The sequence below is a fragment of the Dipodomys merriami genome, unplaced genomic scaffold (assembly GCF_024711535.1).
Source record: "Dipodomys merriami isolate MVZ:Mamm:240054 unplaced genomic scaffold, mDipMer1.0.p SCAF_163, whole genome shotgun sequence".
Taxonomy (NCBI): Eukaryota; Metazoa; Chordata; class Mammalia; order Rodentia; family Heteromyidae; genus Dipodomys; species Dipodomys merriami.
This window is the reverse complement of record NW_027202971.1, coordinates 886,360-914,231: the sequence shown is the minus strand read 5'-3', so window position 1 is coordinate 914,231 and position 27,872 is coordinate 886,360. Positions and strand designations below refer to the sequence as shown.

General features: G+C 57.7%; 2 protein-coding genes across 6 annotated transcripts in view; one reads left to right on the top strand and one right to left on the bottom strand.

Annotated features, from left to right (window-relative positions):
- The first annotated feature begins 90 nt into the window (after positions 1-90).
- Positions 91-19,324, top strand: Ccdc92 (coiled-coil domain containing 92). 3 transcript variants are annotated; one of them, XM_070024872.1, is made up of 4 exons: positions 91-109; positions 14,511-14,656; positions 15,045-15,086; positions 18,157-19,324. In XM_070024872.1, exons 2-4 carry the CDS (start codon positions 14,527-14,529, stop codon positions 18,924-18,926), a joined length of 942 nt encoding a protein of 313 aa, XP_069880973.1. In that variant the 5' UTR covers positions 91-109; positions 14,511-14,526; the 3' UTR covers positions 18,927-19,324. The 3 variants fall into 3 exon arrangements, with proteins under 3 accessions (XP_069880973.1, XP_069880972.1, XP_069880971.1); XM_070024871.1 differs by lacking the exon at positions 91-109 and adding an exon at positions 187-434; XM_070024870.1 differs by lacking the exon at positions 91-109 and adding an exon at positions 5,124-6,375.
- A 534-nt stretch (positions 19,325-19,858) lies between these two features.
- Dnah10 (dynein axonemal heavy chain 10) overlaps positions 19,859-27,872 on the bottom strand; it is a 76,108-nt gene continuing 68,094 nt past the window's right edge. For all 3 annotated transcript variants that reach the window (XM_070024864.1, XM_070024866.1, XM_070024865.1), the window contains 11 exons: positions 27,102-27,285; positions 26,184-26,384; positions 25,329-25,538; positions 25,088-25,183; positions 24,583-24,754; positions 23,807-23,938; positions 23,458-23,669; positions 23,200-23,367; positions 21,236-21,416; positions 20,348-20,493; positions 19,859-20,056 (listed from right to left, as the gene is read on the bottom strand). In XM_070024864.1, coding sequence (XP_069880965.1) covers positions 19,910-20,056; positions 20,348-20,493; positions 21,236-21,416; positions 23,200-23,367; positions 23,458-23,669; positions 23,807-23,938; positions 24,583-24,754; positions 25,088-25,183; positions 25,329-25,538; positions 26,184-26,384; positions 27,102-27,285 — 1,849 coding nt within the window. In that variant the 3' untranslated portion in view covers positions 19,859-19,909. The remainder of the gene's footprint in view (positions 20,057-20,347; positions 20,494-21,235; positions 21,417-23,199; positions 23,368-23,457; positions 23,670-23,806; positions 23,939-24,582; positions 24,755-25,087; positions 25,184-25,328; positions 25,539-26,183; positions 26,385-27,101; positions 27,286-27,872) is intronic.

The window sequence follows — 27,872 nt, the reverse complement described above, 5'->3', positions numbered from 1 at the left end:
GCACCTGAGCTGTGCGCCTGCGTCCTACGGCCAGCCCTCCCTTCCCCTGCATCCTCGCCCCCGCCCTGCCGCAGCTGGGGGGAGCGGGGCATCGCCCCCTCCCTGCCGAGTGAGTACCGACCGGCTCCCCGCCCCTCGCGACGCTCACAGACCCGCAGCCGCGCCGGCGCCTCGTCCCCGCCCGCCCGCCCGCCCGGTCAGTGCGGCCAGGCCTCGCCGCCGCCGGCTCCCAGCGTGCACCGCGGCGAGCGCTCCGAGGGAGCCGGCGGGATGCGCCGGGCGGGCGGCGCCCACTGACCCCGGCGGCGCCCCGCGGCAGGGCCGCAGCCCGCCTGCCCCGCACGCCCCGCCCATGGGCCGCGGGTCCGGGCCGCCGCCCGCCCCGAGGACCGCGCCAAGCGGGGCAGCCGCCTGAAGGACCGCACCGGCCGCAGGTGAGGCGGCGCCCGAGGCGCGCCGGGTCCAGCCCGGCTCACCTGGCCCCGAAGCGGGCGCGCCCCGCCGGGCTGGGCGGCCCCGGCGGGGAGGGGCGCGGGCGGGCGGGGCGCGGCGGGGCGCCCACCCCTGCGGGGCCCGGGCCGGGGCGCGCCCCGCCGCCGCCGGGGAGGACCGGCCGCCCGCCCGCCGCGGGGTCCGGCGGGGCGGGGAGCCTTCCGCATTGCAGGTGCACCGGGAGCGCCCGGGGCCGAGCCCGCACCGCCGTGGGCGAGGCCGCCGGCCCGCAGCCCCTCGCTGCGGGTCCGCCGACGCCGTCCCGGGGCCTGGCGCCGTGCGTTCGGGCTTGGCCCGGGGTAACGTTTTTGCCGGCGCCCCGCAGCCCTGGGCGGCGGGTCACCGCGAGTCACCGAGTTGCTCTAACTTCCCGCTCGCGCCGACGCGTGCCTGTCGGTCCCCCGCGTCGCCCCGGTCCACAGTGAAGACGCGGGGGTCGGGGGAAATGCGAGCGGGCCCCGCGTGGCACCGCGGCCGCCGGCACCGGGGGTCCGACCGACCCCCCCCGCGCCCCGGCTGCGGGCCCCTCAGCACGCTGCGCATTTCCAGAAACCCGCGAGACGAACGCTAGAGCCGCCGCCGCACAGCCCGGAAACGTATCCGAAGAACGCGATTAGCCCGCGATTCTGGTTTGTCGTCGTTGGTTTTTAGTAAGTCTGGAATTCTCTTCTAATTCGACGCTGACGTTGAAAGTGACTTCTGCCTTCCAGGATGGTTTGGAATGAATTTGTGTATTTCTTTCGACTATCTGCTTGCCTAAGTGGCGGACGTGGTAAATAGGTTTGGAAGAAGAGTTTTAAGATTTCCATCTTCTGTGTGTGTGCGCCGGTATCCACACTACTGAGAACACTTTAGTCTTCAGCTGCTCTTTTGCATCATATACAACTTGAAGTAGAAGACAACTCATTATGCGTGCCAGGCATTTTACTGTAACACATTTAAGTGTATTCGTGTAACAAATAAGGGTTATGTTTTTTTTAATGAGGTATTTTTGTTGTCTTTTAAGATAAACAAATTAATCTCTTAGAATAGATCATTCGTTTGGGATTCTTAAGTCTTTGGTTTGGCATAGTTGGGAAATTGATTTTCACATCATTACTTGGCTATCTGCGTGAGCTTGAAGTAATGATGTCCAGCACACAGTCGATGCTCTTAAGAAATACTTACAAAGCATTTTCTCTACTTCTGGCAAGAAAGGAGACAGATTTTTTTCCTTCTGTCTAGAACAAGATAGCCGTAAAGTAGTCATACGTAGTGGGCACACACATTTATTTGCTAGGAATGAATTCTGCCTTCCAGGTTGTGTATTATTCAAGGACAAATGACAGGTGCTCCAAAGCTGCAGTCAGTGTTGGAGACAGGGACTTCCAGACGCATTAGGTGGGTGCTGGCTTAGCTCTCTCAGCTCTCCAGCTCTGATGTTGCAGCCTGCAGCAAGGTTTGGGCAGGATGGGAATATGTCCAAATCATCTTCAGATATTCCCAGGTCTGTCATGAGCAAAGTACAGAGCAGGAACAGGAAGCAACTTCTCACTGAAAGCAGAGGGTGTGCCCTTAGATCTTCCAGCAGGGGAGAGGGGCTGCTCCTCTCCTGGGGGTCCCAATGGGCTGCTTGGTTCCCGGCACATTGGCCCCTCTGGATATTGTAGAGCTGAGGGGAGGGGCTTTGAGAGGGGTTCTCAGGGCAACTGGATTTCCCTCCTGGTCTCTGTTTTTTTTGCTTTTGTTTTTGTTTCCAGTGCAGCTGGCTTCTGTAGTTGTAGGCACAGTGGTGTCCCCAGACAGAAACGGAATGCTGGGAAGGTTTCTTCGAGGTGATTCTAGCCCTGCTCTGCGCTGATCTGGGTCTTACCTGTAATAAAGCACTCTTGAGTTCAGTATGTTATTTTACAAGTTTTCTGTATCTCTCCCTTTGGTTTTTACTTTCTACTGTAAACACCCTTTTTTCAGGAGGCAAGCAGAGCATTTGATTTCGTTGTTTGTTTGTTTGTTTTTTTAATGCTGTTTTTAAAACGGAAATGATTTCAGCCATTGTTAGAGAGTCAGCAAGTTGTGAAGGTATATAGGTTTCTTTTTTCTTAGCTAAGATTTTTAGAAGGCACTGATTAAGAGATCTTTTTTGTTGTTGGTGGTGGTGGTCATGGGGCTTGAACTCTGGGCTGGGCACTGTCCCTCAGTTCTTCAGCTCAAGATAAGCAATCTACTGCTTGAGCCACAGTGCCATTTCTGGTTGTCTAGTGGTTTATTGGAGTTAGGAGTCTCACAATCTTTCCTGCCCAGGCTGGCTTTGAACCGCAATCCTCAGATCTCGGCTTCCTGAGTAGCTAGGATTACAGGCGTGAGCCACCAGTGCCCGGCTGAGATCATTCTTGTTCTGTGTTTTAGTTTATTTCATTACTCAAATATGACTTGAGTTTCACAGTAAAAAAGCCCAGTCGTATCCACCTACAGTAGTTGTGATAAATGTTTTCCAGTGTGTCTGCATGGTTTAAAGTATATGCTGGCAGCTGAAGGGAAAAGCAGCCAAGACTAGAATCACAGTGAGCTGAAAAGATTGGGTGATTGGGAGCTGTATGAGGAGGAAGACATGCTGTACTCCTCCTAAGCCATCCTTGGGCCGACAGATTGATCAATGGGAGTGATGACCTAGCTCCATGCTTGCACTAAGTGGGCCAGCAGGGTTAGGACTCTGGGCTGTGGCCAAAGAGCAGGGCGGCTTCCTGTGCTCACCAGAGAGCCTCGGTGCTAGAACCATCTGCCAGGACCGAAGGACCTAGGACGGAAACCAGGCCGGTGGAGTTAAACCCTCACCAGGCTGCTCTAATTTTAGAAGAACTTTGAGGGAAAAAAACCCAACAATTCTGAATTCATGTCTTCGTGTACTTCATTTTTAAAGTCCTTTTTCAAAGTAGTTCCTCTTTTATTTGTTAGCCAATGAATTTGTGCCTGTTACCACCAACTGAACTCAGGTGTGATAGCTGGCCTGTACTCTGCCGCTTGCATTGGGCAAGACGTGCATTGATTGTAACCTATGCAGCAGCGGTAGGAGACCACGGTCAGGAGGCTCTGGCCAACCAAAAACGGAGAGTCCTGAGATTTTTATTCCTTCAGGAAAAAAAAAAATGACATGCTACTTGAAGCCCCAGCAGTCAGAATGCCGTCTTGTTAAAGGTTAGCAGAATGCTTGGTAGACCACGCTAGCTTGAAAGACCTCTGTAAATCAGAATATTGCTGGCTTTTTTAGGCAGATGCCCACGCTAGAGTGACAGGTCAGGATTGTTCCAGTTTTACCATTTCAGGGTGGGCCAGCACCCCTCGCCAGCAGCCTTGTGAGAAGGGAGCAGCCCGCAAGGGCGGCCTAGGGGCTGCTGAGGGGCTGCTGAAATGGGTTGGGATGTCGTGACAGTGCTGTGGAGAGCGATGCCCAGGCTGGCGAGGGGCTTGGTACTGCAGTGCAGTGACAGGACCGTGGGCTCCAGGGTGGCACAGCCACGCGCCTGGCTGCAGCCGCGGGAAGCCGGCGCCTGGTTCCAGGCCTGGTTCCAAGCATGGCCTGTTGTGGTCCCCGCTCGTCATCTGCCATCTATGTGTGGCTACTGTTCATGGCCGATCTGCACCTGAGCTGATTCAACCACAGCGGAATGGAAAACTCAGTTTCTAAGACACAAGCTGGGCTTCTCTAGTGGCCATTTCTGTCAGCACAGAATTGCCTCAGCTGAGGGAGGTGCCCTTCCTGTTCTGCACCTAGGACAGGGGCAGGGAGGTTCTGAGTGCTGCCAACTTGCCCGAGGTTGTGGACTTGGCAAATGGCAGATTCAGTGGCAAGAAATGCCAAGCAAAGGATGAGAACTGTTCGCTCAGAAGTGGGCCTGTGGTGGCCCAGGGTGTGCCACTGGGAGGAGAGACGGCACGTGCCTGGCTGTCTGTGCCTCCGCTTCCCCCACGAGAGGAGAGGTAGAAGCACTTACCTCCTACTGCTGTTGGGAGACAGATGCGGAAACACTTGGTATGGCACCAGCCCACCAAGTTCTAGCTGACTGGTGGACTGGCAACTGCGACACAGACCCACTTTTGTGTGGCTACAATTAGGCCAAGCATTCCTGAATGTATTGGAAAGAATTAGCAGTTTCTGTCAGTGCAGAGCATCTGGGCCTTATCTCCCAGAGCTGCCCTGAGAACAGGCTCAAACCCCCAAAGGTTGGACATTGGAGAGGCGCATTCTGGGAGGGCCTGGGGCATGGAAGGCGCCAGCTTTGGGTAAAAGACTTGCCTTTAGTGCCTGCACTGGCTGTTTATAAATGCTGCCAAAGTCTTCAGTCATCAGGGATGACCCTTGCATGACTGGACTGCTCCAGGAGGTAAGTGACTCTGAGTCTGACACATGCTGGCAAAATAGCTGTCATCGCTATTTTTCCTAATGATTTTCTGCTTTTCCTGATTTTAAAAAAAAATGTCCTTGTATAATTTTTTGCCCACATGCCCTAGACCTAGAGGCTGCGGTGGGCTGGAATTGGTTGGTGGCCATCCTTGTGTTGTACTTTATTGTTTGTTGTTGTTCAGTCCTGTTTGGGGGACAGGTCTGGTGCTGCAGCCCAGACTGGCCTCGACCTTGCGCCCTTCCTGCCTGACAGGTGTGTGCCCCTGCGCCCAGCTGCTGATGCACCTTAAAGAGCAGACAGAGTAAGACATTGTAGCACCTGCATGAGGTGGAGGCTGCCCCAGATGGCTGCTGCTTCCCAGGCTTCTGCCATCTGCCTGGACTGTAATTCTGCATGTGACCTGAGCTGACCACCCTGCCTGCACATTCTGAGCGCTGGACCCCAGCTGACCAGTAGGTGTGCCCAGGGCTGGCACGACCAGAGGACATAGAATTTCCAATGCCATGCAGACAGTTAGGCCACTCTGAACCAAAATCATCCTGGAGTGCTTACTGGTGAAGGATCTTAGAGAGCACGCAGGTGCCGGCTGTTGGACCCCCTGTGGGGAATGAGGCCAGGTGTGAAGGAAACTGGACCACACCAGCCTGGAAAACGCAGCAAGCACTAGTGAAAGCTGACCTGTAACCGCAGGCGGAAGGCATGGCTACACCATTCTCTACAGAGTCCCCATGAGGTGCTGTTTCCTATGTCCCATGTCTGCCGTTCTCCACCAGTGCGTCCCCTCTTCCTGCACAGGTGTTCGGTTCTTTCTGCTGGGTCAGTGTACTGGTGCCTCATTTCTCTTAACGCGGCCCATATGTGGAGCGAAAGACAGGCCCTGAAGTAGCAGCATGCAGGTCTCAGCATCCTTATCTGGGTCTTAGCATTGTTTGTGGATTTTATATGACCGACTCTTGGTGCCGGGGATTGAACTTGGGGCCTTGTGCTTGCCAGGCAGGTGCTCCACGCCTTCAGCCACCTATCGCAGCCCTTTTTGCCTTTGCTTGTTTCTCAGTTAGGGCTTCAAGGTAACTTTCCCCTGGCCAGCCTCAGACTGCGGACCTCTTAGCTCCATCTACTAAGTAGCTGGGAGGACCAGTGCGTGCCACCATACTGGTCTCCTGGCGGACTTTGGTGACGGACAGGTGCCTGGTAGGGTGCTTATCTTCTCCTGAGGAATGAACCCAAGATTTACTAAAGAACTAGAACACGTGAGCCTGGGGATTCTCTTGCTCCTGACATAACACAAGAGTCATTGTGAGTGCCGTGACACCGGCGAACGGGCCTCGGGCGCAGGAAGCTCGCGGACGGGAAACCTTGAAAGAACTAAATGTCCAAACGGAGCCGCTCTGAGCACTGGATGGCAGGTCAAGGGCCAGACAGCTGGAAGGGGACATGCTGAAGCCATCAGAAAAACATCCTGGGAAGAAGAGATCTAGGGAGATGGCCAATGCCTTCTAAAAGAGTAAGTATTCCCGAGAGACAGATGTTCAGTCACTACAAAGCCGCTCTTGGTGGCCGAGGGAGGTGCGTAATCACTGGCTTCACTCGCTGCATGGAGTGGAGTCGAACTCAAAGATCTCTATCCCCTCCTGCATTGAAGCTGCCCGTGGGTAATTGTTGTGGTCCCATTTGAAGGGGCAGGTCAGAGGAGGAGGACTGGTGTTGCCCCCTGACTTCGTGGCTAAGTTCTAACGCCCTGGGAGATGGTGCGGCCGGGACCCAGCATGTGCTCCTCAACAACACGGCACGCCTGTCTTTCTGTGAGCGGCAGTCTTGACTGCTGTATTCTGTTGGAGCTGATGACACGTTGGACTGTTTCCCTTTGCATAGCAGTAGAGGAGAAGCAGGGCCACACTGACGGGTGTGGAGCGTGACCAGCCCTGCCTGGCTAAGCACGCGCAGCGTTTGAGTCAGTTGAAATGGTTTACCTGGCCAACAGAGAGGAGCGGGTTTTAGAGCAGTGGCCCTGTCCTCGTCTACTTGGCCTAGGAATTGCCATTTAGAGTGTGGTTGCAGGCACTAAGATTTGATTGTCAGTGAGAAAGGACAGTTTGGCATTCAGGCCACCGTACCTTTGAATTCTCAGCCAGGAGACAGTTAAAATCGGCAGAGCTTACCACCAGATATGAAAATGGGACTACCAATTCGATATGACTGCTACTTGCCCATCCATTAAAGGGAAATATCATATGTAAAACTGTTTGAGGAGGTAACTTGAGAGATTTATGTCCTTAAATTGTTGGCTTGGGGAAGTGGTGCCGTGGCTCAAGTGGTAGAACACTCACCTTGAACACAGGGACAGCGCCTAGGCCCAGAGTTCAAGCCCCATGACCAAAAAAAAAAGATGTTGGCTTGGGTCATCCTGGTAGAAGTTAGAAGTTCAAGAAGTGATGCTGTAGCTCAAGTGGTAGAGTGCTAGCCTTGGGCTGAGTTGCTCAGGGACAGTGCCCAGGACCAGAGCTCAAGCCCCACGCCTGAAGTTCACAGAAACAGTTTGTATGAAGCTGAGAATGTGTTCAGCTCCTGCTTATGGGCCAGGCTGGCGGTGGACCCCACGCACACGCATCCTGTGGGCTGCTCAGGAAAGCTGGACGTCCTGGCAGAGCCCTAGCCTGCCCTCACCGCAGCCATTCTGTCTGACCCACTCCTGGTGAATCCAAAACTCCGGGGTGCCTCAGGCAGCATGCTCAGCTGACCAGCACCCCTCCTGGGCCTGAGGCCGGTGAGGTGCTACCGCCTCCTGCCCTAGGCTCCGCCTCAGGGTGATGACAGCTGGGCCATAGGTGGCTCTTTCCCCTGAGGCCCAGCTGGCAGCCAGGCACTCCGGCCTTGGCCGGCACAGCCCACCTAGAGACCTCAGAACCTGCACCACAGACCTGCTTTCTTCACCGAGGGGGTCACACCCTTACCAGTGTACAGAAACTGGACATGGTTTTTACACAGAAGCCAAATACGAAGTCAGAGTATGAGATAATCAGAGGGCAGAGAAACACGGTTATCAAATGCCTGCGTGGGCTGCTGCGTGCAGCGGCCAGCCTCTAGTCACAATGGCATGGGCTTCCAGGCAGCAGTGAGCCCCGTGTGGAGGAGTCGGGATGACGGGCGCACAGCAGCCGGGCAGAGCCGCCCCTGCCTCCTCTTTGTCAGTTTCTGCATCTTGGAGACCCAGAGTATTGCCTTCCCCTTAACTCCTGTCAGTTCTTGAAGTTCGGGATTACCTAGGATAGTATAACAACATCTGTTACCACTTTGTTAGAGGATATTGAGCAATCGTCTTTTTGAAGAGAAACCACTTTGTGATTTCTGGCTAAGAAGTAGTGTGTGCATACTCACAGGTAAGCAAGTGTTAGGTAGTTCTAAAATAGAATTTTTAAGTAAAAAATCCATCACACACCATGGAGATGGATTAAGTTGCCATCAGTTTTCCTGGAGTTTGTCATTGTTTATATAATGGTGTTACACATACAAGCTTTTGTTTTGTGACAGTCTGTAGCCCAAGCTGTCCTGGAACTTGAGATCCTCCCACTGTGGCTTCCAAAGTGCCACCAAGCCTGGCATATACATCACCTAATCTACCACCGACCTGCTCACTGTCAATAAATACAGCTCTAGCGCATCTTCATTGTTGCACAGATGACAGACATTCAGGATACTTTGTGCAAAATATGCTTTTGTTGTTTGTTGTTTTCCTAGGTTAGCTAAAGATGTCCGCTGCCTACCCAGAAAATGGGCAGTCCCACGAGACGCCTTCTGGCCGTTTTCTCTTGTGGACTTATTGGAAGGCAGCTCACCTTACTACACACAGCCAGTTATAATGCTAAGTGTTTTAACAAAAAAAGAAAAAGTCCAGTTTATTCCCCTGGTCGCTGTACATGCAGGTACTGGGATTACTCTCGGTAGAGAAAGGCCAGGCCTAGAGAGGCTGCAACTTGAACACAACCTGCCAGAACTGGATCCCAGGATCTTCATACCCATGCCATATTTTTGTTTGTATTAGGTTAAAAAAGAAAAAGGCACCATAATCAAGAATGATGAGTGAGCAAGATTTTTTTTTTTTTGGTCTCTAAACAATAGTTGCATCTTGGCTTTTAGTGTTGCTTGCTTGCATTCTTTAGCGGTGTTTGGTCTTCTTGCCAGGATGTTTCTGGGTTCCCTGTCAAATGCTTGGCTTTCCTTTAACTTGCCCTAATCTTTGGGTATTTTTCAAATTGCTCGGTAGTTGAATTTCTTTAGCACATGCACACATAGGGATCGTGGGGCCTTTAGTGGGCATAGTTTATTTTTCAGGATTGCTGTGAGTCCAGCCCAGTGGATTGAGGGTCCTTTCTTAAAAACGGTTGGGTTGAGAACTGGGCTTGGGCCATTCCCAGCCTTGCAAGCTCCAGTTCTGTGCTGCATCAAGGGAGAGGTAGGCCTTCCCTCAACCCCTCAGCCCCCATGCTAGTCCCTCCCGCTGCGGTGAAAGGGGAGGCCAAGGCCGCCAGAAAATGCTCTGCTTGCGCATTGTCCTCTCCGGAAGGAGCTGGGATTTCTCTGCTAGCTCATTTCCATGCCCATGTGGTATGGGAAATACTCCCAGGGCCAAGGGGTATTGATAGAGCTGCGGACTGTTCCTCTTTAGGGGTGACAGCTGGCATTCCTGAGCACTCACTCCATCCAGCGCCAGCGGCAGTGCGGTGGGCCGGGACCACCATTGGAGCGTCAGCCTAAATGGTCCCAGCTTCTGCCGCAAACACAGGCCAGCCCCTCGCAAGTGAGCCTTCTGCCCCATCATGCTTAGCAGATCTTCAGGGCCTCGAGTTGTTGGTTTTGGAACCGAGGTTGGTGGCCAGCCGATGTGAAGGTTTCTCTTGCCTTCTCCAGTGCTCTGAGCCCTGCGTCCGCTCAACCCCCTCCTTGCTGGAAGCTGCTCTCCCTCCCCGCACTGCCCACCCCCTGCGTCCCAGCACTTGCTGCCTGAGGACTGCCGAGCAGTACAGAAGTCCCTCCAAAGCCCCTGCGGTCCTCTGGCGCCAGCCCTCATGCTGTAGTCTGGTGAGGGCCACGCGGTGGGACAGCGCCTTCCGGAGAGAGGGGGCGGGAGCACTCCATTCTTCACAGGGGAGAGGTTATAACTTACTCACAACTAGAATCTAAAATAGCTCGTTCTAGCTAACTCACAGCCCGAGGTCCAGGGTGCTGCTATATTATCCTCTGTCTGTGGGCTTTATGTTCATCTAAACGGTAGGTCTGCCTTTCATAGCACAGGAGCAGACATCCCGTTTTGCAGTGATGAGACCCAAAGATAGCCCATCCCTGTGGTCTGCAGGACCTGAGGCTTGCGGAGCGTTACAGGATGAGCTCATGTTCCAATCGATGCTGCTGCAGTGCTTCTTGATTAATGGGATGTAATTTGGGTTCAGATCTGCACTCAGCACCATTATGGGGCAGGATAAAATGATCTGAAGTAATACGTAATGCATGAACTCAGACCAGAGGGAAGAACGGAAGTTAATTAGCAAGGGGCGGGAGTTGCCAAGAGCAGTCCAGGCAGAGGGCGCCAGATGTGCAAAGGCCCTGGTGTTGGAAGGGTGCGGCAGATGCCCGGGAGCCAAGGCACAGCAGTGCTGATGGGCCAGGGTGTGCGGGGCGCTGCACAGGCCTCGGGTATCACCAGGGTCACCAGAGTCACCAGGGTGGGCGCAGTGAGGGGACACACAGGCATGAAAGGAACAGGGTGTGATTCAAAAAGGGGAAAAGGGATGGAGTAAGAAGGGCTCAAGCGGCAGAGTACTTGTCTAGCAAGTGCGAGACCCCTGGGTTCAAACCCCAATACTACAGAACAAGAGGGGATGGGGAGAGGTGAGTCAGGGCAGCTTTTGCTCAGACACCCTGATGGCCATGGTGAGCAAGACTGCATGGCCCAGGCCTGGGACCAGCACCTCTCAGATCTGTGGGGTCAGAGTTCCCTTTCTTTCTTCGGTGAGCCTTGCTGCTTTGAAAAGGTGCCGAGAGGCTGGCGCGGCGCCTGCCTTCGCGCACACCTGCTGCGAGCGCTGCGCTGCCAGCCTCGCTGGTCTGGTCGGTCGGTCGGTCTTGGGGGTGGAAGCCCCAGGCTGCTCAGCAGGAGCTGTGGCGCTGAGGCCCTGCGTCCAGGAGAGAGCTGTCTGGGCCCTGCCTCGCCGGGAGCCCTGCCTTCCTGTCTCCCGTGCAGGCAGGCGGTGCCAGCCTGCCCTGCACTTCCTGTGTACGGCTGGACAGTGTCAGAGTGTCTTTGTTAAACGAAATTCACTCGCGACTCCTGCACACCGATCCCCGGGCCAGGAGGAGCTACAGGTCTGGGGTCCACTTTATTTATGATGGGCGTTTTCTGTCCCAGTGGGGCATTCTCCTCTCTTCCCAGCAGGGCTGTGGGGACAAATGACAAGGATGGCAAGCGGCGTTGTGCTAGGACATGGAGAAATGGTCCATAAATGAAATTACTAGGTCATCATTTATGCATTAATACCCTGAGAGCAGGAGGGAGGGCAGCAACGGCTGGGTTCTGACAGGCCATTTGTCCTGGCTGGGGAGAGGGTGGGGGAGGGGCCCCCATTAGAGTCCTGTGATCACCGGGAACCTTGGCTCCCTTGGCTCCCTCCTCCCCGGGGCTGTCTGGGCTGTCTGGGCTGCCTGCGGGGCCATCTCTACAGAATTCCAACGGAAAGCCTTTTAGGATCTTAGTTTCTGAACTGAACAGAGGAATGTGATGCCGACTCCACGGCCTCAGGAACCCACGCCCACATGGCTTCCCCTCTGGTTAGGGCCAAGGTGACCTTGTCACCAGGGGGCCCAGCCCCTCTGCTTCTGTTACAGCTTTCTGGTGACCGACTACAGAGCTGTGTGGGGTGGGCCCAGAAAGTGATAGTCACGTGGAACCCACGGTCTGCAGGGACCGCTGAGTGAGGTGGACTTCAGACACAGGCAGGGTCTTTGAGAGGAAAGGGACCTGCGTCCAGGCCCTGGGGCCTCTCGGGAGCAATGGCCACAGTTGCTAATGGTTCCCAGCAAGGCTCAGAACAATACTGGGCTGGCCGGGCCGCAGAGCCTGCATTGGGAGAGGCTAGCCTTTCAACACACAGGGCTGTGTGTTTCAACCCAGGGTGCCCTGCGCGGAGGCCTGGACCTGCTGGGCAGATGGCGTGTCTGCCTCCACCCCGCCCATCTCCGGCGCACGACTCCCTTGGTGGCCTGGCCGCCGCATTAGTCCCCTCGGTGACTCCATGTCTCCCCCCAGATGACTAGCACCTCTCAGCCGTGACTGGCCTGGGCAAGAAGCTTCCCAGCACGGCGCCTGCTCACCTGCCGTGACGTCATTATAGCGAGGACGTGGCATCTGTAGTTAGGATAGGAACAGCAGTCGCCACTGCTTTTTGAGCTGTGGAATTCTTATCCACGGGGAAGTCGGCTGTATCCTTATCCCGTTGAGCTGGTGAGAAACTAACTACAGATACTGCTGGAGATGCTCTTCAGGCCCAGATGGGCCTGCGTGGTTCAGGCTGGTCCGGACACTCACGGAAGGCCCCAAACAGGAGGATTTCCTGTGGGAGCCTCCGAGAGCCTTCTGGAGACGGAGGGGTGCTGACGCTGCAGGAGGGCCGCAGGGTGAAGGTGTTCAACACCGGAGCGCCGTGCGAGCGTGCGCTCACCTGCCAGCCTCGCCTAGGGCAGGGCCGTGCTCTGCTGCGCACCTGGGCTGTCTCCGCGAGACGTCGCCCGTAGTAACAGTGACTCCTGTGCATGTGACTGCAGAGCCAGGTCCAGAGCGGCTGATGCGGCGGTTGGAATACGACTACTTAGTTAAGCCATATTTAGATGGGTTACAAATTTAATGATTGGGATGTGGGGGCACTGAGGACCCCAGTGCAGGTCAGAGGGGAATGTCTGTTTCCGTGTGCACACCTTGTACTGCATCAGGGCGGGGTGAGATGGCACGGGAGTCCTAGGATTCTTCCATGTGTCTCATTTTCCTGGAGCAAGGTCTGTGAAGGTCTGCAAGGGCTGAACTAGGAAGCCCGGACACAGGCTCTGTGGCCCTGAGGTTCCCCATTGCTGCCACGGTGCTCTCCTGGGTGCTGGGCACAGGTGGGTGCAGCAGGCACAAGAGATCGCCTGGGGCATGGGACACGCCAGCAGGACGGCCCTGCGCTGGCAGTCGGCCAGGACTCAGGCCACGGAGCTTTGCCTAGCTGGGCCGGGGCTTTTCCTGAAGGGAGGTTGGCTTTGGCTGAGGACTGAGGGGTCCTGGGACAGGCAGGTGAGGCTAGGAAGAGCGCACAGGGAGGAGGGGCGTCACCTGAGGGAACTGGAGAGAAGCTGCGTCCCAAGGCCCCGGGCCGGAGGAGGTCCGGAGGGCCGCAGGCACAGCTCTGCGCAAGCCCTGCAGTTCCCGGACGCAGGTGGGCTCTGGAGACCTGCGGGAGCCGCGCTGTGTTCTGCAGATGCCCCCGCTGTGCTCCAGAGGAAGAGCACACAGGCCGAGTCTCCTGTGGTGGGTCAGGCCCAGGGAGGACCCCACGGGCAAGGAGCAGACATGAGAATGGATCCAAGAACTGGGGCCCCAGAAGCAGCGCCCTCACGCGCCTCTCCCTGGCATACGACCACGGGATGTTAGGTGTGGTGGGGTCTCGGCCCTAGGCCTCCGTGGGGAGCGTCGGGTGGTAGGGGAGGCAGCTCGTGGCGGGAAGCTGCTTGTCCACCATGACTGCTGGAGAGCTCTCCGCCTCCCCGCCAGGACACCAACCCCGAGCTGTACGAGGAAACCAGGGACCACACGCGTTGTAACCAGCTCTGCGACTGGGCATTGTGCTGTGATGGCTGGCACACTGCCACCTCTTTTCACTCAGAGGCAGTAGTTTCCCCTTGGAAGATTCTAGAAGTAGAACCGGTTGCAGAGGAGGGCTGACGTGTCCCAAAGCTGCCGAGGGGGCTTGCCCATTGCTCCCATTAATACCTCTGCAGAGCCTCACCGTGTTTCCTGCTACCCTGTGTCCCGCATTTGGTGGTCGTGGTGTGGGGGTGTCGTCGCGTTTTCTGTGGGGTCTGTGCGTGGGGATGGGGGACAGAGCGGGCATCCCACGTCCGCGATGCTGCTGCTCTCCCCAACGCTGAGCTGTCGGGGCACGTGCCTGGGTGTGCCTCCCCTGCTGCCCAATGGCGAGCCCCGGGTGCTCGCAAGGATAATCTCAACACAGCGCACATTTGTCCTTGGCATTTTCAGTGCTCTGCCAGGCCTTGAGTTACTCTGGTGGCTTTAGAAAGCTGGATTGGCTTCCCGTTTCCCAGGCTTGGTGAAGGCTGGGAGTTGAGTGGGGAGGACGGAAGCTGGGTGCTGGGGAGGCCCCGGCCTCGTGCAGCCGCCACTCGCTTCTGCAGGCGCACCCTCATGACACTGCGGTAGACTGTAGGACCCTCTGGGGTGTCCTTCCCCCCCAGCTCCCAGGTGCCGCTCGGGACCCCTGCAGTTGGGGCATCGTGGGCGCTTCCTTGCTGACGTCTGGAGGCCCGGGCCTGAATCCTGCTTGTCCTCCCAAGCCTCACTGCCTGGGCAGTGCTGACCAGAGCTTGGGTCTCCTGCAGGTCACCGGATGTCAGCATGGCTGCTGCGAACCTGGAGAACCAGCTGCACAGTGCGCAGAAGAACCTGCTCTTCCTGCAGCGGGAGCACGCCAGCACGCTCGCAGGGCTGCACGCTGAGATCCGCCGGCTACAGCAGCACTGCACAGGTGCGCGGGCCGCGGGGAGGGGTGGGGCTGAGCCAGCACCGAGGCCCACCACAGTCCCCCTCCCTGCCTGAGCCAGGCAACCATCTCCTGGGGTGTTACAGGTTCACACTGCAGTGGCCAGAGCTTGCCCTGCATGTAGGAGCCATAACCAGACATCCTGTATGCTGTGTGGGGATGGGGGAAGGAGGAAGGGGGCGTCCCCCCCTCCCCCCGGTAGCCCAGTGAGAACAGTGGCCACCCGGACGGGGTTGGTCCTCACACTGGCCTCTTAAGCAGCCAGCCCTGTATGCTGTGGACAGTGCCCATCTTGGAAACGTGCTCTTTTCAAAGCTGTTGAAGTCTGTGAAGTCTTCCATAACGAAACTCACGCATACAATTCTCTTTGCAGATTTAACATACGAGCTGACCATCAGAGGCTCTGAACAGACAGGTGAGAACTCCCTGGCAGCCGAGGGCTGGGCCATTGTTTGTGCCCAAGGTCGTTCCTTGCCACGGCCGCACACGCACAGTGTCTGGGCTGCGCAGGCGGTCCGCGTGGCCAGGGCTCGCCGAGGGGGGAGAAGGGGGCTGGGGCGTCTCAGTCACCCACAGGCCACTTGGAGCTGGGGAGAAGCAAAGTCAATCCCTTCTCCTTGACACACATTTAGAAGGTCTGTTTTAGCCGGGTGCTGGTGGCTCACGCCTGTCATCCCAGCTACTCAGGAGGCTGAGAGCTGAGGATCGCGGCTCAAAGCCAGCCCGGGCAGGAAAGTCTGTGAGACTCATAGCTCCAATAAACCACTAGAAAACCAGAAGTGGTGCTGTGGCTCAAGTGGTAGAGAGCTAGCTTCGAGCGGAAGAGCTGAGGGACAGCGCCCAGGCTGAGTGCAAGGCCCACAACCAGAAGAATGGGAAAAAAAAAAAAAAAGTTATATGCTCTTTGTGGATCGTCTGACCTTCCCACCGTGGATGTGAATCCGCCTGCAGATGCGGCCCCCTCTGGGGGCTTGGCAGCACCGCCTCCCCCCCCCCACGTCCCCAGAACCTAGCACAGGCCTGGCTCAGCAGGGGCTCTTGGTGCTGGCATGAGCTGTGGGCTTATGCTAGGTAGCCCTGAGCATTGCCACACAGCCTTCTCTGGATCGCAGTCATGGAAGGGCCTCCCCAAGCAGAGCCCTCCGGACCCCTAGGGAGCACCTCCTAATGGCAGTGGACCCTAGGGCCTTCAGGGCCAGCACGGGCAGACTCAGAATCTGCTTCAGGCAGTGGCCCTGCCCCGAAGCGCCGTGTGGGGGTAGTGCCCTGCTCAGCCCCTGTGGAAGCTGCAGCTCGTCCCGGTGCTCACGCCACTACCTGCTGCCTGCTCGTCTCCCTCTGTCCTCATTTCTGAGTGTGGGAAGGCGCCGTCAGGCCTTCAGATATCGGGACAGGAGCCTGCCTTCAGGAGTCTCCCCAAAGTGCCCCAGAACTGGGGGGCAGGATTCCAGCACGGCCATAGTCGTAGTGTCACGTGGTGGCCCCAGGGTGACCTGCCCTTGCCCCCCCGCCCCCGTCCCCCTTGGCCAGGCTCATCTGTAGCAGCAGGCACATGCCCAGGTCCCTCCAGGTGTCGGGTCACAACCCCCAGCTTCCACCCCAGGACACGCTCTGGGGTCCCGGCAGCAGTGTGTGAGTGCTGCCCAGAAGAGCTGGGTGGTTTGAATAGCCTCTGGGGGAAATCACAGGTCCCGTCAGTGTACCCCAAATGGGCCCAAACCCGAGAAGCACTGGACACCGGCCAAAAAGACTCCTGCATCCCTTTCCTGGCAGACTGAACGCCCAAGGTCTGGAGCAGCCTGGGTCATCAGTTTCCATGGAGAGAAAGGTAGAGGTGTTTGTGTTACGGTCTATGATACCAGCTCCTCCCCGTTGCACCCACCAAATTGGGCCCAGTACATGCCACTGTGGAGCCCAGGACGCCCCTGGAGGGCAGGGGCGCTCTGCCCATAGGCGTCTGGTGGCCACCCATGCCCTGAGCTAGGAGCCTCTGCGGGCTCCATGAGGTCTGAGGTCATCTTCCTCCAAGGCAAGTCCCACGTGTCCCCAGAGCCCACGGCCATCACAAGCCACCCGGCAGCTGTCCTTGGCAGGAAGGACACAGCACAACCAGGGAGAGTCTGTTCTAGAATGTTCCAACATCTCTCAGCCCTTGGCAGCATAGCCTGGGAAAAGGACAAAGGCCCTCCTGGGAAGAAGGCTGAGAGAGGGTCCTGGCTGGCGTTGGCCGCTGGGGGGAGGTGGGTGCCAACCCGGCTGCCGGGCTTTGCGTCCCACAGGTGCTGCCAGCCACGCGTCTGCAGTTACCCTCAGTGCATTTCAGCGGGGATAGGACTCCTCACCCCGGGAGGCCACCTGCCAGCCTCCTGCTCGTTCATGGCACGCCCTCGGCTGCAGTGAGCCGCCCAGGCAGATGGGACGGACGGATGAGGCTCAGATGCTCAGGGGCCCGTGCGGGCCAGAGTTTGCAGGACAGCTGAATGCATCCGCTCAGAGTTAGGACCACCATAGCCGTCCCCACCTCCAAGAGGAGCAGGGAGGGCAGGGCTGACTTGGGGCTTCTGAGGGAGCAAAGGACTGACAGGAGGAGGCAGCAGGAAGCCTAGAAATGACGTTTTTTAGGTCGTCAGGAGCCGGAGGAGCAGGCTTCCCCTGCACAGGGCAGAGAGGAGACGGCCGTGCTGGCGGGCAGCGACTGCGGCTGAGCTCAGGAGGAAGGCCCGGAAGGCTGTGGGCGAGGTTGGAAAGTAAAGTCATGGGCAGAGGAGAAGCAGCATGGACTTGAGGGTCATGTCCGGTGGTCCGTTGCTCCAGAGAGGCTGGGTACACCCACGTGTGTGTGGCAGAGCGGGGCAGGTGATGCGTAGACGAAAGGCTTCGCCTAGGACGGAGCAGAGCAGCCCCTCCTCCCCGTGGGAGCAGGACAGGAGTGGCGGAGGAGAGGGACCAGGCCAACACACCTTCCCTTCATGGTACATGCTGTACACACATGTGCGTGTGTGTGTCTGTATAACTCAGGTCTTAGGTGCTTTCCCTCAGCTTTTTCACTTAAGGCTGGCACCTTACCATCTGACCCACAGCTTTACTTCCCCATTTTTGCTGGCTAATTGGAGGTAGGAGTCTCAAGAACTTTTCTTGCTCAGGCTGGCTCTGAACCTTCATCCTCATATCTCAACCCCCTGAGTAAGCTGAGATTAGAGGCATGAGCACTGGGCAGATACAGGGAATTCTCGAGACTAAAGATCCAAAGCAGAGCTTTGGACCAGACAGACAGATGCCCTGCTGGCGTTGTTACCTGAGTCTGGAGCTCCGATGCTCTCAGCTTGCCTGTGTTGGCTTCAGCTTTTTGAAAACTTGGAGACATTCTATTCCACCACAATCCAGGAATCTGGGAGCCGGAAGGGGCCTCAGAGAGCCCAGCCCATGTATAGGGAGGATGGGGCTCTAATCCGGCCCTGGGCCTGTTGGCTTTCCTCCTGTGGCAGGCGATGGCTCTTCCAGGAGCAGTGAGCTGAAGAGGCGCTGTGCCGAGCTGCAGGCCCAGCTGCAGGCCAAGGAGGAGGAGAATGAGGAGCTGCTGAAGGAGCTGGAGCAGAAGAGCGCCATGATGGCTGTGCTGGAGAACACGATCCGCGAGCGGGAGAAGAAGTACCTGGAGGAGCTCAAGGTGAAGAGCCACAAGCTGGGCCTGCTGTCGGCCGAGCTGGAGCAGCGGGCGGGCACCGTGGCCTACCTCACCTCGCAGCTGCACGCCGCCAAGAAGAAGCTGCTGAGCTCCAGCGGCACGTCGGACGCCAGCCCGGCCGGCAGCCCCCTGGCCAGCTACAAGCCGGCGCCCCCCAAAGACAAGCTGCCCGAGACGCCCCGCCGCCGCATGAAGAAGAGCCTCTCGGCCCCGCTGCACCCCGAGTTCGAGGAGGTCTACAGGTTCGGGGCTGAGAGCCGCAGACTGCACCTGCGAGAGCCGGTGGACGCCATGCCCGACCCCACCCCGTTTCTGCTGGCCCGGGAGTCGGCCGAGGTGCAGCTCAGGGAGAGGCCGCTGGTCATCCCGCCCATCGCCTCGGACCGCGGGGCCAGCGGGCAGCAGAGCCCAGCCCGCGAGAAGCCACATAAGGCCCACGTTGGCGTGGCCCACCGCATCCACCACGCCAGCCCGCCGCAGGCGCAGCCCGAGGTGGAGACGCTGGCGGTGGACCAGGTGAACGCGGGGAAGGTCGTGCGCAAGCACTCGGGGACGGACAGAACTGTGTGAAGCCCGCCGGCCAGCCGCGCCGGCCACGCACTGTGAGCCAGGGGGCCGCGCCACCTCCCCCACGCATGCCAGACAGCTTCACGTCCGCCCCACAGCACCGCGCCCGCCGCCGCTCGCTTCCAGCCCCCAGCCACCAAAGTACACGCCTCAAGTACACGGGCGGAGCCATGTGTCCCCCTCCCTGGCCCAGGGCGGCCTGTGCCGAGCAGGGCCCCGCCTGGAGACCCCACCCCAGCCCGGGCGGCAGCGGCGCCACCGCGCAGCCATATGTATGTCCCAGGAGCTAATAAGATGATGTTTCTCCTCACGTCGCACAACCTGAACGTGTGCTCATATTTTCTTTGTTAGTAGTATCCAGAATGTTCAAGATCCCAACAAACTTTATTTTCTAAACCTGCCTTCCTTCTGTTTCGTGTGTTTTATTAAACCAACCAAGGGAGGTGGAGGGAGGGAGGGAGGGAGGGAGGGAAACTCAGGCCCTGGCATTTGACACACTGGCTGCCCAGGCTGTTGTCTAGGATATTCTACACACCTGAGGGCCAGGCCAGGAGCCCAGGTGCTGACCCCACCTGGGCCGCAGCCAAGGCCCCAGCTTCCCGCTGAGCATCAGCTGCAGGTGGCCACCAGCTAGGAAGAGGCCCTGCCCCTCGCCCTCCCGCCGCCTTGGCTTTAGAGCACCGGGCTCTGGCCAGCAGCAGCCGCTGCCGCTGCCGCCCGGACCCCACAGTCACCCGAGCGCTTCCTGGCGCCGGGTACCCTGGGCAATCTGTGGGGCTAAGGACGTGGCACATCATAGAATTCTCTGTAGCTTATGAACACAGAAGCCTTGAGACAGCAAAACCGCACGGGCTACTTTAATAGAGATTTTGGTGACTCATTTCAAACAAAAGGAAGCTGGGCCAGCCCCCCCTTCCCCCCCCCCCCCACACCTCTAGACTGTTCTTCAAGGAGCGCAGAGTCCCTGCAGCACGCTTCGCCCTGGGTTAGTCAGAATTCAGGGTGAGGCACACGCCCTGTAGTACCCAGTGAGAAATGTGCCTCGTGGTAAAGAGATCGGCTTCAAAAACCAGGCCGACCCCCATGGCGTTCCTCCTCATGGAGGTGGTGTAGACAGGCGTCCGAAAGGTGTTCTGCAAGGGAAAGGCCGGTAAGGTGTCCAGCCCGCATCTGGGCGTGCGCGGCCTTCGGCCAGCCTGAGGACTGCGCTCTGCAGAGATGCCAGGACCGGGGACAGGATGCCCGCTGCCCCCAGGTGCACTTTGTAATTCAAGCAGTGACACACGATCTGAACTTGAACCTGACGCAACAGGTGTCCACACACCAGTGTCTCCAGGCGTTTACCCAGAAAGCCCTCAGAGCTTCCCCAGCCCCCGCGTAAAAAGGCACGAGCACAGAAAGCGCTCCTGTGCGGCGGGCCTCACCTGCAGCTTCAGGCGGTGGGCCTCGATGGGGATGATCTTCAGAATGGGCAGGTCCACCACCAGCACCTTGGGCTTGCTCTTGATGAGACAGCCTTTCTCTAAGTCCCAGTCAGCGCCTTCCAGGTACAGTCCTGAGACAAAGCACCCTGGGGACAGCAGAAGGGCCACATACACCAGGGCCACGGCTGTCTGCCACCGTGCGGATGCACAGGACCGCAGCAAGCCACTGACTGGGCCTTCACAGGACACAACAGGCCTTGTCCTCCTTTCTACCCTGCCCGGCTCCCCAGGCAGACAGGACATGCTGCAGATGCAGGGGCCGGGCGTAGCGGGCACCTGACTCAGGAATCTAGTGGGATCAGAGATGGTCAGAGCTGGCACCCAGCAGCCTCCGGAGGTGGCTCTGCAGGCCGTGAAGAGACAGGTGGGGAGACAGTGATTTGCCCCCCTGGGAATGACAGTCGGGGACTTGTCAGTGAGACCTCATCTGCAGCTGGCTCTGTGAGCTGCACCCATCAACCCTCTCTCCTTAAACTGGCCCAAGAGTACTTAAATGGGCCCTGACCTGGGCAGTATGGCCCAGGAACCGCTCAGAAAGAACTACCGTGCACACACAGGGACCTGACACCTCGCATCCTCCAGTGGCCCCACCAAGCCTGTCCACATGCGGTCTGGCTGTCAGGGTGGAGGGTGGAGGGTGAGCTAGCTCTGTGCGGGGTAACTAGTCCCCACCGGAGAGAGAGCCTGCTTGCCACCGACGGGCAGGCTCTCCAGAGACAGGAGCCAGCCACTCCAGATAGTCTCCAGAGGAAACTATCTCCAGGCTCTCAGGATGGTGGTGACCAAGTGAGGGGCTGCCAGGCTTGGCCCGCACCGAGCGCACTGTACCTTGGCCTGCCCGCTCATTGACTTCATCTGCATCTTGGAACTTGGTCACCTGCGTAAACAGGGTGGACCGGTCTAGCGGCCAGCCGTTCCTCCGGCAGGTGGCCTGCACCAGGGCTGTGAGATAGGACTCGGGAATGTGCAGCCCAGAGAGCCACATGACGCTTGGCTCGTTCTCTGTGACCTGGAGAGAAGGCGGAGCATGGGGAGAACCGGGGCCTCCGAGCCCCAGGGCCCCAGGACCTCAGCTCAGGACAAAAGACAATGTTCCAAGAGTGTTTAAGGGAGGGGGCGCAGCAATGGAGGGATAAAGGGTGAACAAATACGGCAGTGGCACCCACTGGTCACTATGTTGAAAATGAACTACACAACTTGTGGGTGGGAGGGGAAAAGAGTGAGCGAGGGAAAGGCTGACATTGTCCAAAAAGAAATGTACTCTTGACTTGACTTATGACATGCTAATCCCTCTGTGCACTGTATTCGTTTGTCAGACCTGGGGCTTGAACTCAGCGCCCAGGCGCTGTCCCTGAGCTTTTTCACTGAAGGCTAGTGTTCTACCACCTGGAGCCACAGCTCTACGCCCAGTTTTCTGGTGGTTCATTGGAGATAAGAGTCTCACAGACTTTCCTGCCTAGGCTGGTTTTGAACCTTGATCCTCAGATCTCAGCCTCCTGAGTAGCAAGGATGACAGGCGTGAGCCACCAGTGCCTGGCTTGTACATCACCTTTATAATAACCATTTAAACATTTTTTTAAAAAAAGACATTCCATTTTGGTGGCAAACACGGGAGTTGGCACAGTGGGCAGCCATGGGGGACAAGCTGACTTCGAGTCCCAAGGGGATCAAAGGTTTTGTTACAGAAGGAAAAGCACGGGAGGATCAAATCCAACTCCAATGGCAGCTTTCAAAATCCTCAGCGAACACAAAGCCCAGACGCCATCAACAGGTTCATCTGACTGCCTAAAACTTAAATCTTTTTTCTATGGAGAAGACACTGTACACAAAGTTGGAGGGTCCAGGATCAATGGCAGAGGGGTGCACAGCCCTGGTAGATGAAAAGATCATTTCTCCCACATGCAAACAACAACTCAATATCAATGAGAAAGATGGAGGCCTCTATTAAACGAATCAAGACACAAAAAGATACAGAAAACACACAATGTCTAAAAGCATCTCAAATATTTTCAGAAATACATAAATGCCAAACCTAAACATTTTATTCATCATTAAGCAGAACAAATGGCCCATCCAAATACTTTGGGCTTTTCTAGAAATCCTCTGAGGAGACCCTCAAAATTTAAAGTGGACTTACTCTTTGATCCAACTCTTCCACAAAATTTACCCATGAAATATACTAGCAGAAGATGGTACTGAAACGCTGTTAACCAAAAATACTCAGAGAAACCATCCACCAGGAACAGGAGGGGCAAAGGGGTGGGTTTTTTGTTTTGTTTTGTTTTGTTTGCCTGGATTTGCTCTGAGCATGATCCTCAGATCTCAGCCTCCTAAGCTCCTAGGATTATAGATGTGAGCTGCTGGCACCTGCTTCTTTTTATTTTATTTTTTTTGTCAGTCGTGGGGCCTGAACTCTGGGCCTGGGCGCTGTCCCTCAGCTCTTCAGCTCAAGGCTAGCGCTCTACCACTTGAGCTACAGCACCACTTCTGGCCTTTTCTGCTTATGTGGTGCTGAGGAATGGAACCCAGGGCCTCAAGCATGCAAGGCAAGCACTCTACCACTGAGCCACCTTCCCAGCCCCAACAGGGTGTTTTTAAGGCGGAACACACATGCTTCAAAGTCAAAGATGAAAAGGGAAAAAGATAGATGGACTCATGGAACCCGAAGACAATTCTAAAACACCCGAGACCCCCACCAAAGGCCCTACTGGGGAGCAGGGTACAGGGGTGAGGCTTGGTTGGAGGGCATCCGGGGGGACTTGAGCCTGTGGACGGCAGGCTGCAGCACTCACCCATGTCGTGTACTGGTGGAAGCGCCTCAGGAAGTAGACGATCCAGTTTCCCAGGGTCTTCAGGGTGTCAGGAGCAAGTTTTCTCCAGATGTTGGGGATGCTTCCCAGGAAGAGAGCCCTGGCTACGTCATCTAACTCGTTGCTCATTCCAACCTCCCCGGCCAGGGCCTATGGACGGAGTGGTGTGATCGAGGTGAACCGCAGACCCCAGGGGCTGCGCCAGGACAGCAGCACATGCCGCGCGGGGCCGGCGCTTACCCGCTGGAGCTCGGCCAAGGACTTGCTCATGCGCACCACCAGCTTGTTGAAGCGCCCCAGCTCCTGCAGGAGCACCACCGAGGTGGGCGAGATGCCCAGGCCCAAGTGCTTCCGGACCTGGTCCACATCAAACACCTTGGGCATCTTGTTCTCGATGTCCTTGGCCACCTGGGCAATGTAGTCATCGCGGCTGATGCCAGAGCTGGACTCGCCTGCAAGGGAGACACTGTGAGAGCCAGTGCGGCGGACAGAGCTCCCAAGGCCGCCGGCCTGAGGGAAGGCAGCACAAGACAGGAACGCGCTCAGCACCAAGCAGCAGCACCTGCGCCCTCCCTGGGGCGCCAGCCACCTGTCTGCGGCTGCAGCTCCAGCAGGTGAGACCACATGTCTCGAGCTGCTTGCGTGTAGTAGCCGATCTCCGCGTTGGGATGCAGACCGAACACCTCGGGCGTGTTAGCAAGTGGGAGGGCCTCAATCGCTTCTAGAATCACAGAGAACAAACAGGCTCGTTCAAACCACCCTTGATTCCTGACACCCACCGCTATGGAAACAATGTCCACTGACAAGTGGCTGACACTGTGTGTGTGTGTGTATGCCAGTCCTGGGGCTTGAACTCAGGGCCTGGGCGCTGTCCCTGAGCTTTTTTGTTCAAGGCTTGTGCTCTACCACTTGAGCCACAGCTCCACTTCCAGTTTGTGCTGGTTAATTGGAAATAAGAGTCTCAGGGACTTTCTGCCCAAGCTGGCTTGGAATCATAATCCGTAGATCTGTCTCCTGAGTAGCTGGTTTCACAGGCATGAGTCACCAGTGCCCGGTCTGATATATTTTTATACCATGCCCAGCGCACCTGTATTCATGTTTGATGAAAATGGCTCAGCGAGCTTCCGGGGGCCACTCTGGCCTTGCAGTGGAATTTGGCAACCATCAAGGACAGGAGACCAGAGCTGCCAAGCTGCGCAGAACCCGCTGCGGCCCTCACAGAACAACGCTGCACACCTGGCCGCCAAGGGCCCAGCCGCCCCCGCGGGAGCGAGGCACCCATGCCCAGACCGCAGCCGGCCCGAGCGGTGAGAGGCATCGCTTCCTCACAGGTAAACAAGCCCGCCTTTCTTTTGGAGCCCTCACCGACAAACTTGTCCTTCACATCTCCCACAGGGATTTTGTAGTCCACTTCCTTGTTCCGGAAGAAGTGGAATGGCTGGAAAGTATCAAAAATGAAGTCCCCCAGGTACTCATCCATGTAGGTGGTCAGGATGCGGCGGTCGAAGCTGTCAATGGCGCGGCCCCCGTACATGACCTGCGGTGGGGGGGGCGCCTGTCACATGCCACTGGAATGACCTTTGGGGTCCTGTGCACCCCAGGCCTGCTCTACCAGATCCTGCCCAGAATGGGGCCCAAAGCCGGAGGTGGCCCCAGGAAAGTGCAGAAGCTCCCGGCCCCGCATGGCCACGGTGCTGGAAGTTGCTGTCCCAGGGCCTGGGTGCGGGTGACAAGAGGACACGGCCCAGGGACTCCTGGCAGGGTGGGGCACCACTGTGAAGAGCTCACTGGGGACCAAGAAAAGCTGGTGCTGAGCCTGAGGGGCGCTCGAGCAAGAGGGGGTTCCCGGGGCTCAGGGGACCCGGCCTACCTCCCCGATAAGGTACTTGAGGCTGCCCCATGGGATGCGGGGGTCGCGCTGCTGGAAGGCCTTCGTCAGGTACGTGTTCAGAATTTCCATGCACACCTCAGGGAGAGAGCAGTGTGGTCAGAGTAAACCAACGGCGGGGGCGGGGGAGTGCACAGCCAGGCTTTTCTAGAAAGCAGGCGGGGGCTTGGGGCTGCTGGGTCAGCGCCCAGGGTGCGTGTGGCGGGGGGGGACAAGGCCTCACCTGGAAGTCAGACTCATTGAAGTCGTAGCTGACGTTCCAGCCAATCTTCCCGAACTTCCTTCTCTCCTGCACCACAGCGTGGAAGAAGGCCAGCACGTAGACCAGGGGCTTGAAGGCCGTGTGCGGGCACTGCTCCAGCGCCTCGTGGGAGATCTTGAAGTATGTGGCCCGCATGTTCAGCTTGAGCCCATTGGGTGGCTCTGTGACCACCTGTGCATGACAGGAAACGGCCCGACAGGAGTCACAGACCAGGAGCACGGCAAGGGCTGTGCCAGAGGCTCGCTTCCCGCCCCGTGTGGTAGCACGTGCCGTGATCCCAGCTACATAGGAGGCTGGGGTAAGAGGATGGCAGTCTAAGGCTAGCCCAGGCAGAAGCACAGGACCTTATCTGAAAAAGAAGCAAACTGCGGCTGAAGGCATGGCTCAAGGGGTAGAGCACCTGCCTAGCAAGCATATGACCCTGAGTTCAACCTTGTACTTAACTGCAAATAAAAAGTAAAGCTGGGCCCTGGTGGCACACGCCTGTCATCCTAGCTACTCAGGAGGCTGAGATCTGAGGATCACAGCTCAAAGCCACCCAGGCAGGAAAGTCCACAAAAGACTTATCTCCAACTAATCCCCAAAAAACTGGAAGCTGTGCTGTGGCTCAAAGTGGAAAAGCACTAGCCTTGAGCAAAAGAGTTCAGGGACAGCGCCCAGGCCCTGAGTTTAAGCCCATGACCTATGGAGAAGAGGGGGGAGAAAAAAAGAAAAGGTAGACTTTCTGGCTCCTCCAACTCCTTGGACTGCCAGCTTCTTGTCAAGAGCCAGGCAAAGAAGTGAGAGCCGGGCCGGGGAGAGGAGCCGGGTCCTGACCTTGAGGGACTTCTGCAGGATCCCAATGGGAAAGCCCTTGGTGGGGTCTGTGGTGAGCCACAGGCGGAAGCTGGGGTGCGGCTTGGTGATCTTCTCCAGGGACTTCTCCAGATCCTTCAGCCACTTGACCAGGAGGTGGCAGTTCTGCAGCATGAGCCACTGCCCGCGAGCCACCGCCGTCTCCAGCAGCTGCAGTGCCACCTGCCGGGCAGGGAAGAGGGCGTTGCTGAGTGGGGCCGGTCCTGGGCTCGCCCTACGAGGGGGCACAGCCATGCCAGGAGAAGCCAGTAGCAGCTCCAATAGGAGCCCTGGGGCCTATCTCGCCCAGAGAGCCTGACCGGCTCCACAGTCACCAGGCAGGGCTGAGGGGAAGCAGCACCAGCCTGGCAAATCCAGAGAAGAGCAAGGCGGGGCGCAAAAACAAGTTCTACCCCCCAGCGAGACCTGGGCTTTGAGGAGACTCAGAACATGTGCATCCTGTGGCTCTGTGGTAGGAGAAGCTTCTCCTATCCGGCTCCACCATTCCCGTCCTAGTCTCGCTGTGGGCACCAGCAGCGGTGTCCACCCAGAGCCACACAGACACCACACAGCAAAGCCAGGACTGGTGGTCAGCCTGCCATGGGCCTGGATGTCAGGACATTGCGCAAGCAGGCTGCGGCTGCACCTGCCCGTCTGCCCTGTCTGTAGGACCCTGGCTGGGCTCCCCGCCCCCTTTCTGGCCTACGTGGGGGGAGGGGCGCTGAGGACACTGAGCTGCATGGGCTGAGGCAGCAGGGCTGAGAGCACGGTGGCCACACTGTCACCTTTTGACGCCCGCTCGCCACTGTGTGGCCCGCAAGCCCACAGGCACAGGCGGGAAGGGCACGATCCGCTTCCACCCAGGGAGGAAGGGCACTGTGTCCCTGGTGCCAGGCCTACCCTTTCCTGCCCCTGGCCCATGGCGAGGAACTTGAGGTGGTTCCCCCCGAAGCCTGTCCGTTCGGCCAACTTCATCAGATCGCTGGCGGGGTCCGAGCCGGGGCTCAGGATAAACACAATGGGTGAGTTGGGGGTGCTCTGCTCAAAGATGGTTTCAAAGCTGATCATCGGGGGCTGCACGTACCTGGCAGAGGGAAGAAGCTTTGAAAACGTTCCCTGGAGGGCCGCGCAGCCCAGGAGTCACCCATCTGGTCAGCGTCCTCTCCTCCACCGCATCCAGAACCTTCCGCCTGCCTCTTTCCCATAGTACTGTGTTCCTGGTTGAGAACCCGCTCCACACAGGTGGAAAAGTACCAAGGCCCTGCCTAACTCCAGCAAGTTGGCCGCACGGGGGACGACTGCTTTCCAGGTGGGTGAACCAGAGGGGCTGCGCAGAAGGTTCCCCGCCTGCCCATCTCCAGAGGGGCCGCCGCGCTGCCCATGGCTGCCTAGCCTCTGGCGTCTCATGACAGCCGTCCACACCGCGGCCATGGCTCCACACAAGCACGTGGCTTTCTAGAGTGTGTGGAGGAGAGGAACAGGCTCCCCAGGGCCTCGCCGCTGCCCTGTGGACCAGGACCCAACTCTCTTGTTTGCCCATTCCAGTGTCATCACCCCGTGCCCAGCTGTGTTTGTAACCTCTGGCTGGCTTGGTGCTCCAACATCATCCCATGTGGCTGCATGGCTGCCCGGGTGTGTACCCCAGGTGTACACCCCAGGAATCCAACAAGG

Bases quoted from the DNA above. Each gene is read 5' to 3' on its own strand.
- Ccdc92 (XM_070024872.1), top strand. From the start codon at position 14,527: ATGGCTGCTGCGAACCTGGAGAACCAGCTGCACAGTGCGCAGAAGAAC. The intron at 14,657-15,044 runs GTGCGCGGGCCG...TTCTCTTTGCAG, and splicing joins GCTACAGCAGCACTGCACAG to ATTTAACATACGAGCTGACC. The intron at 15,087-18,156 runs GTGAGAACTCCC...CTCCTGTGGCAG, and splicing joins CAGAGGCTCTGAACAGACAG to GCGATGGCTCTTCCAGGAGC.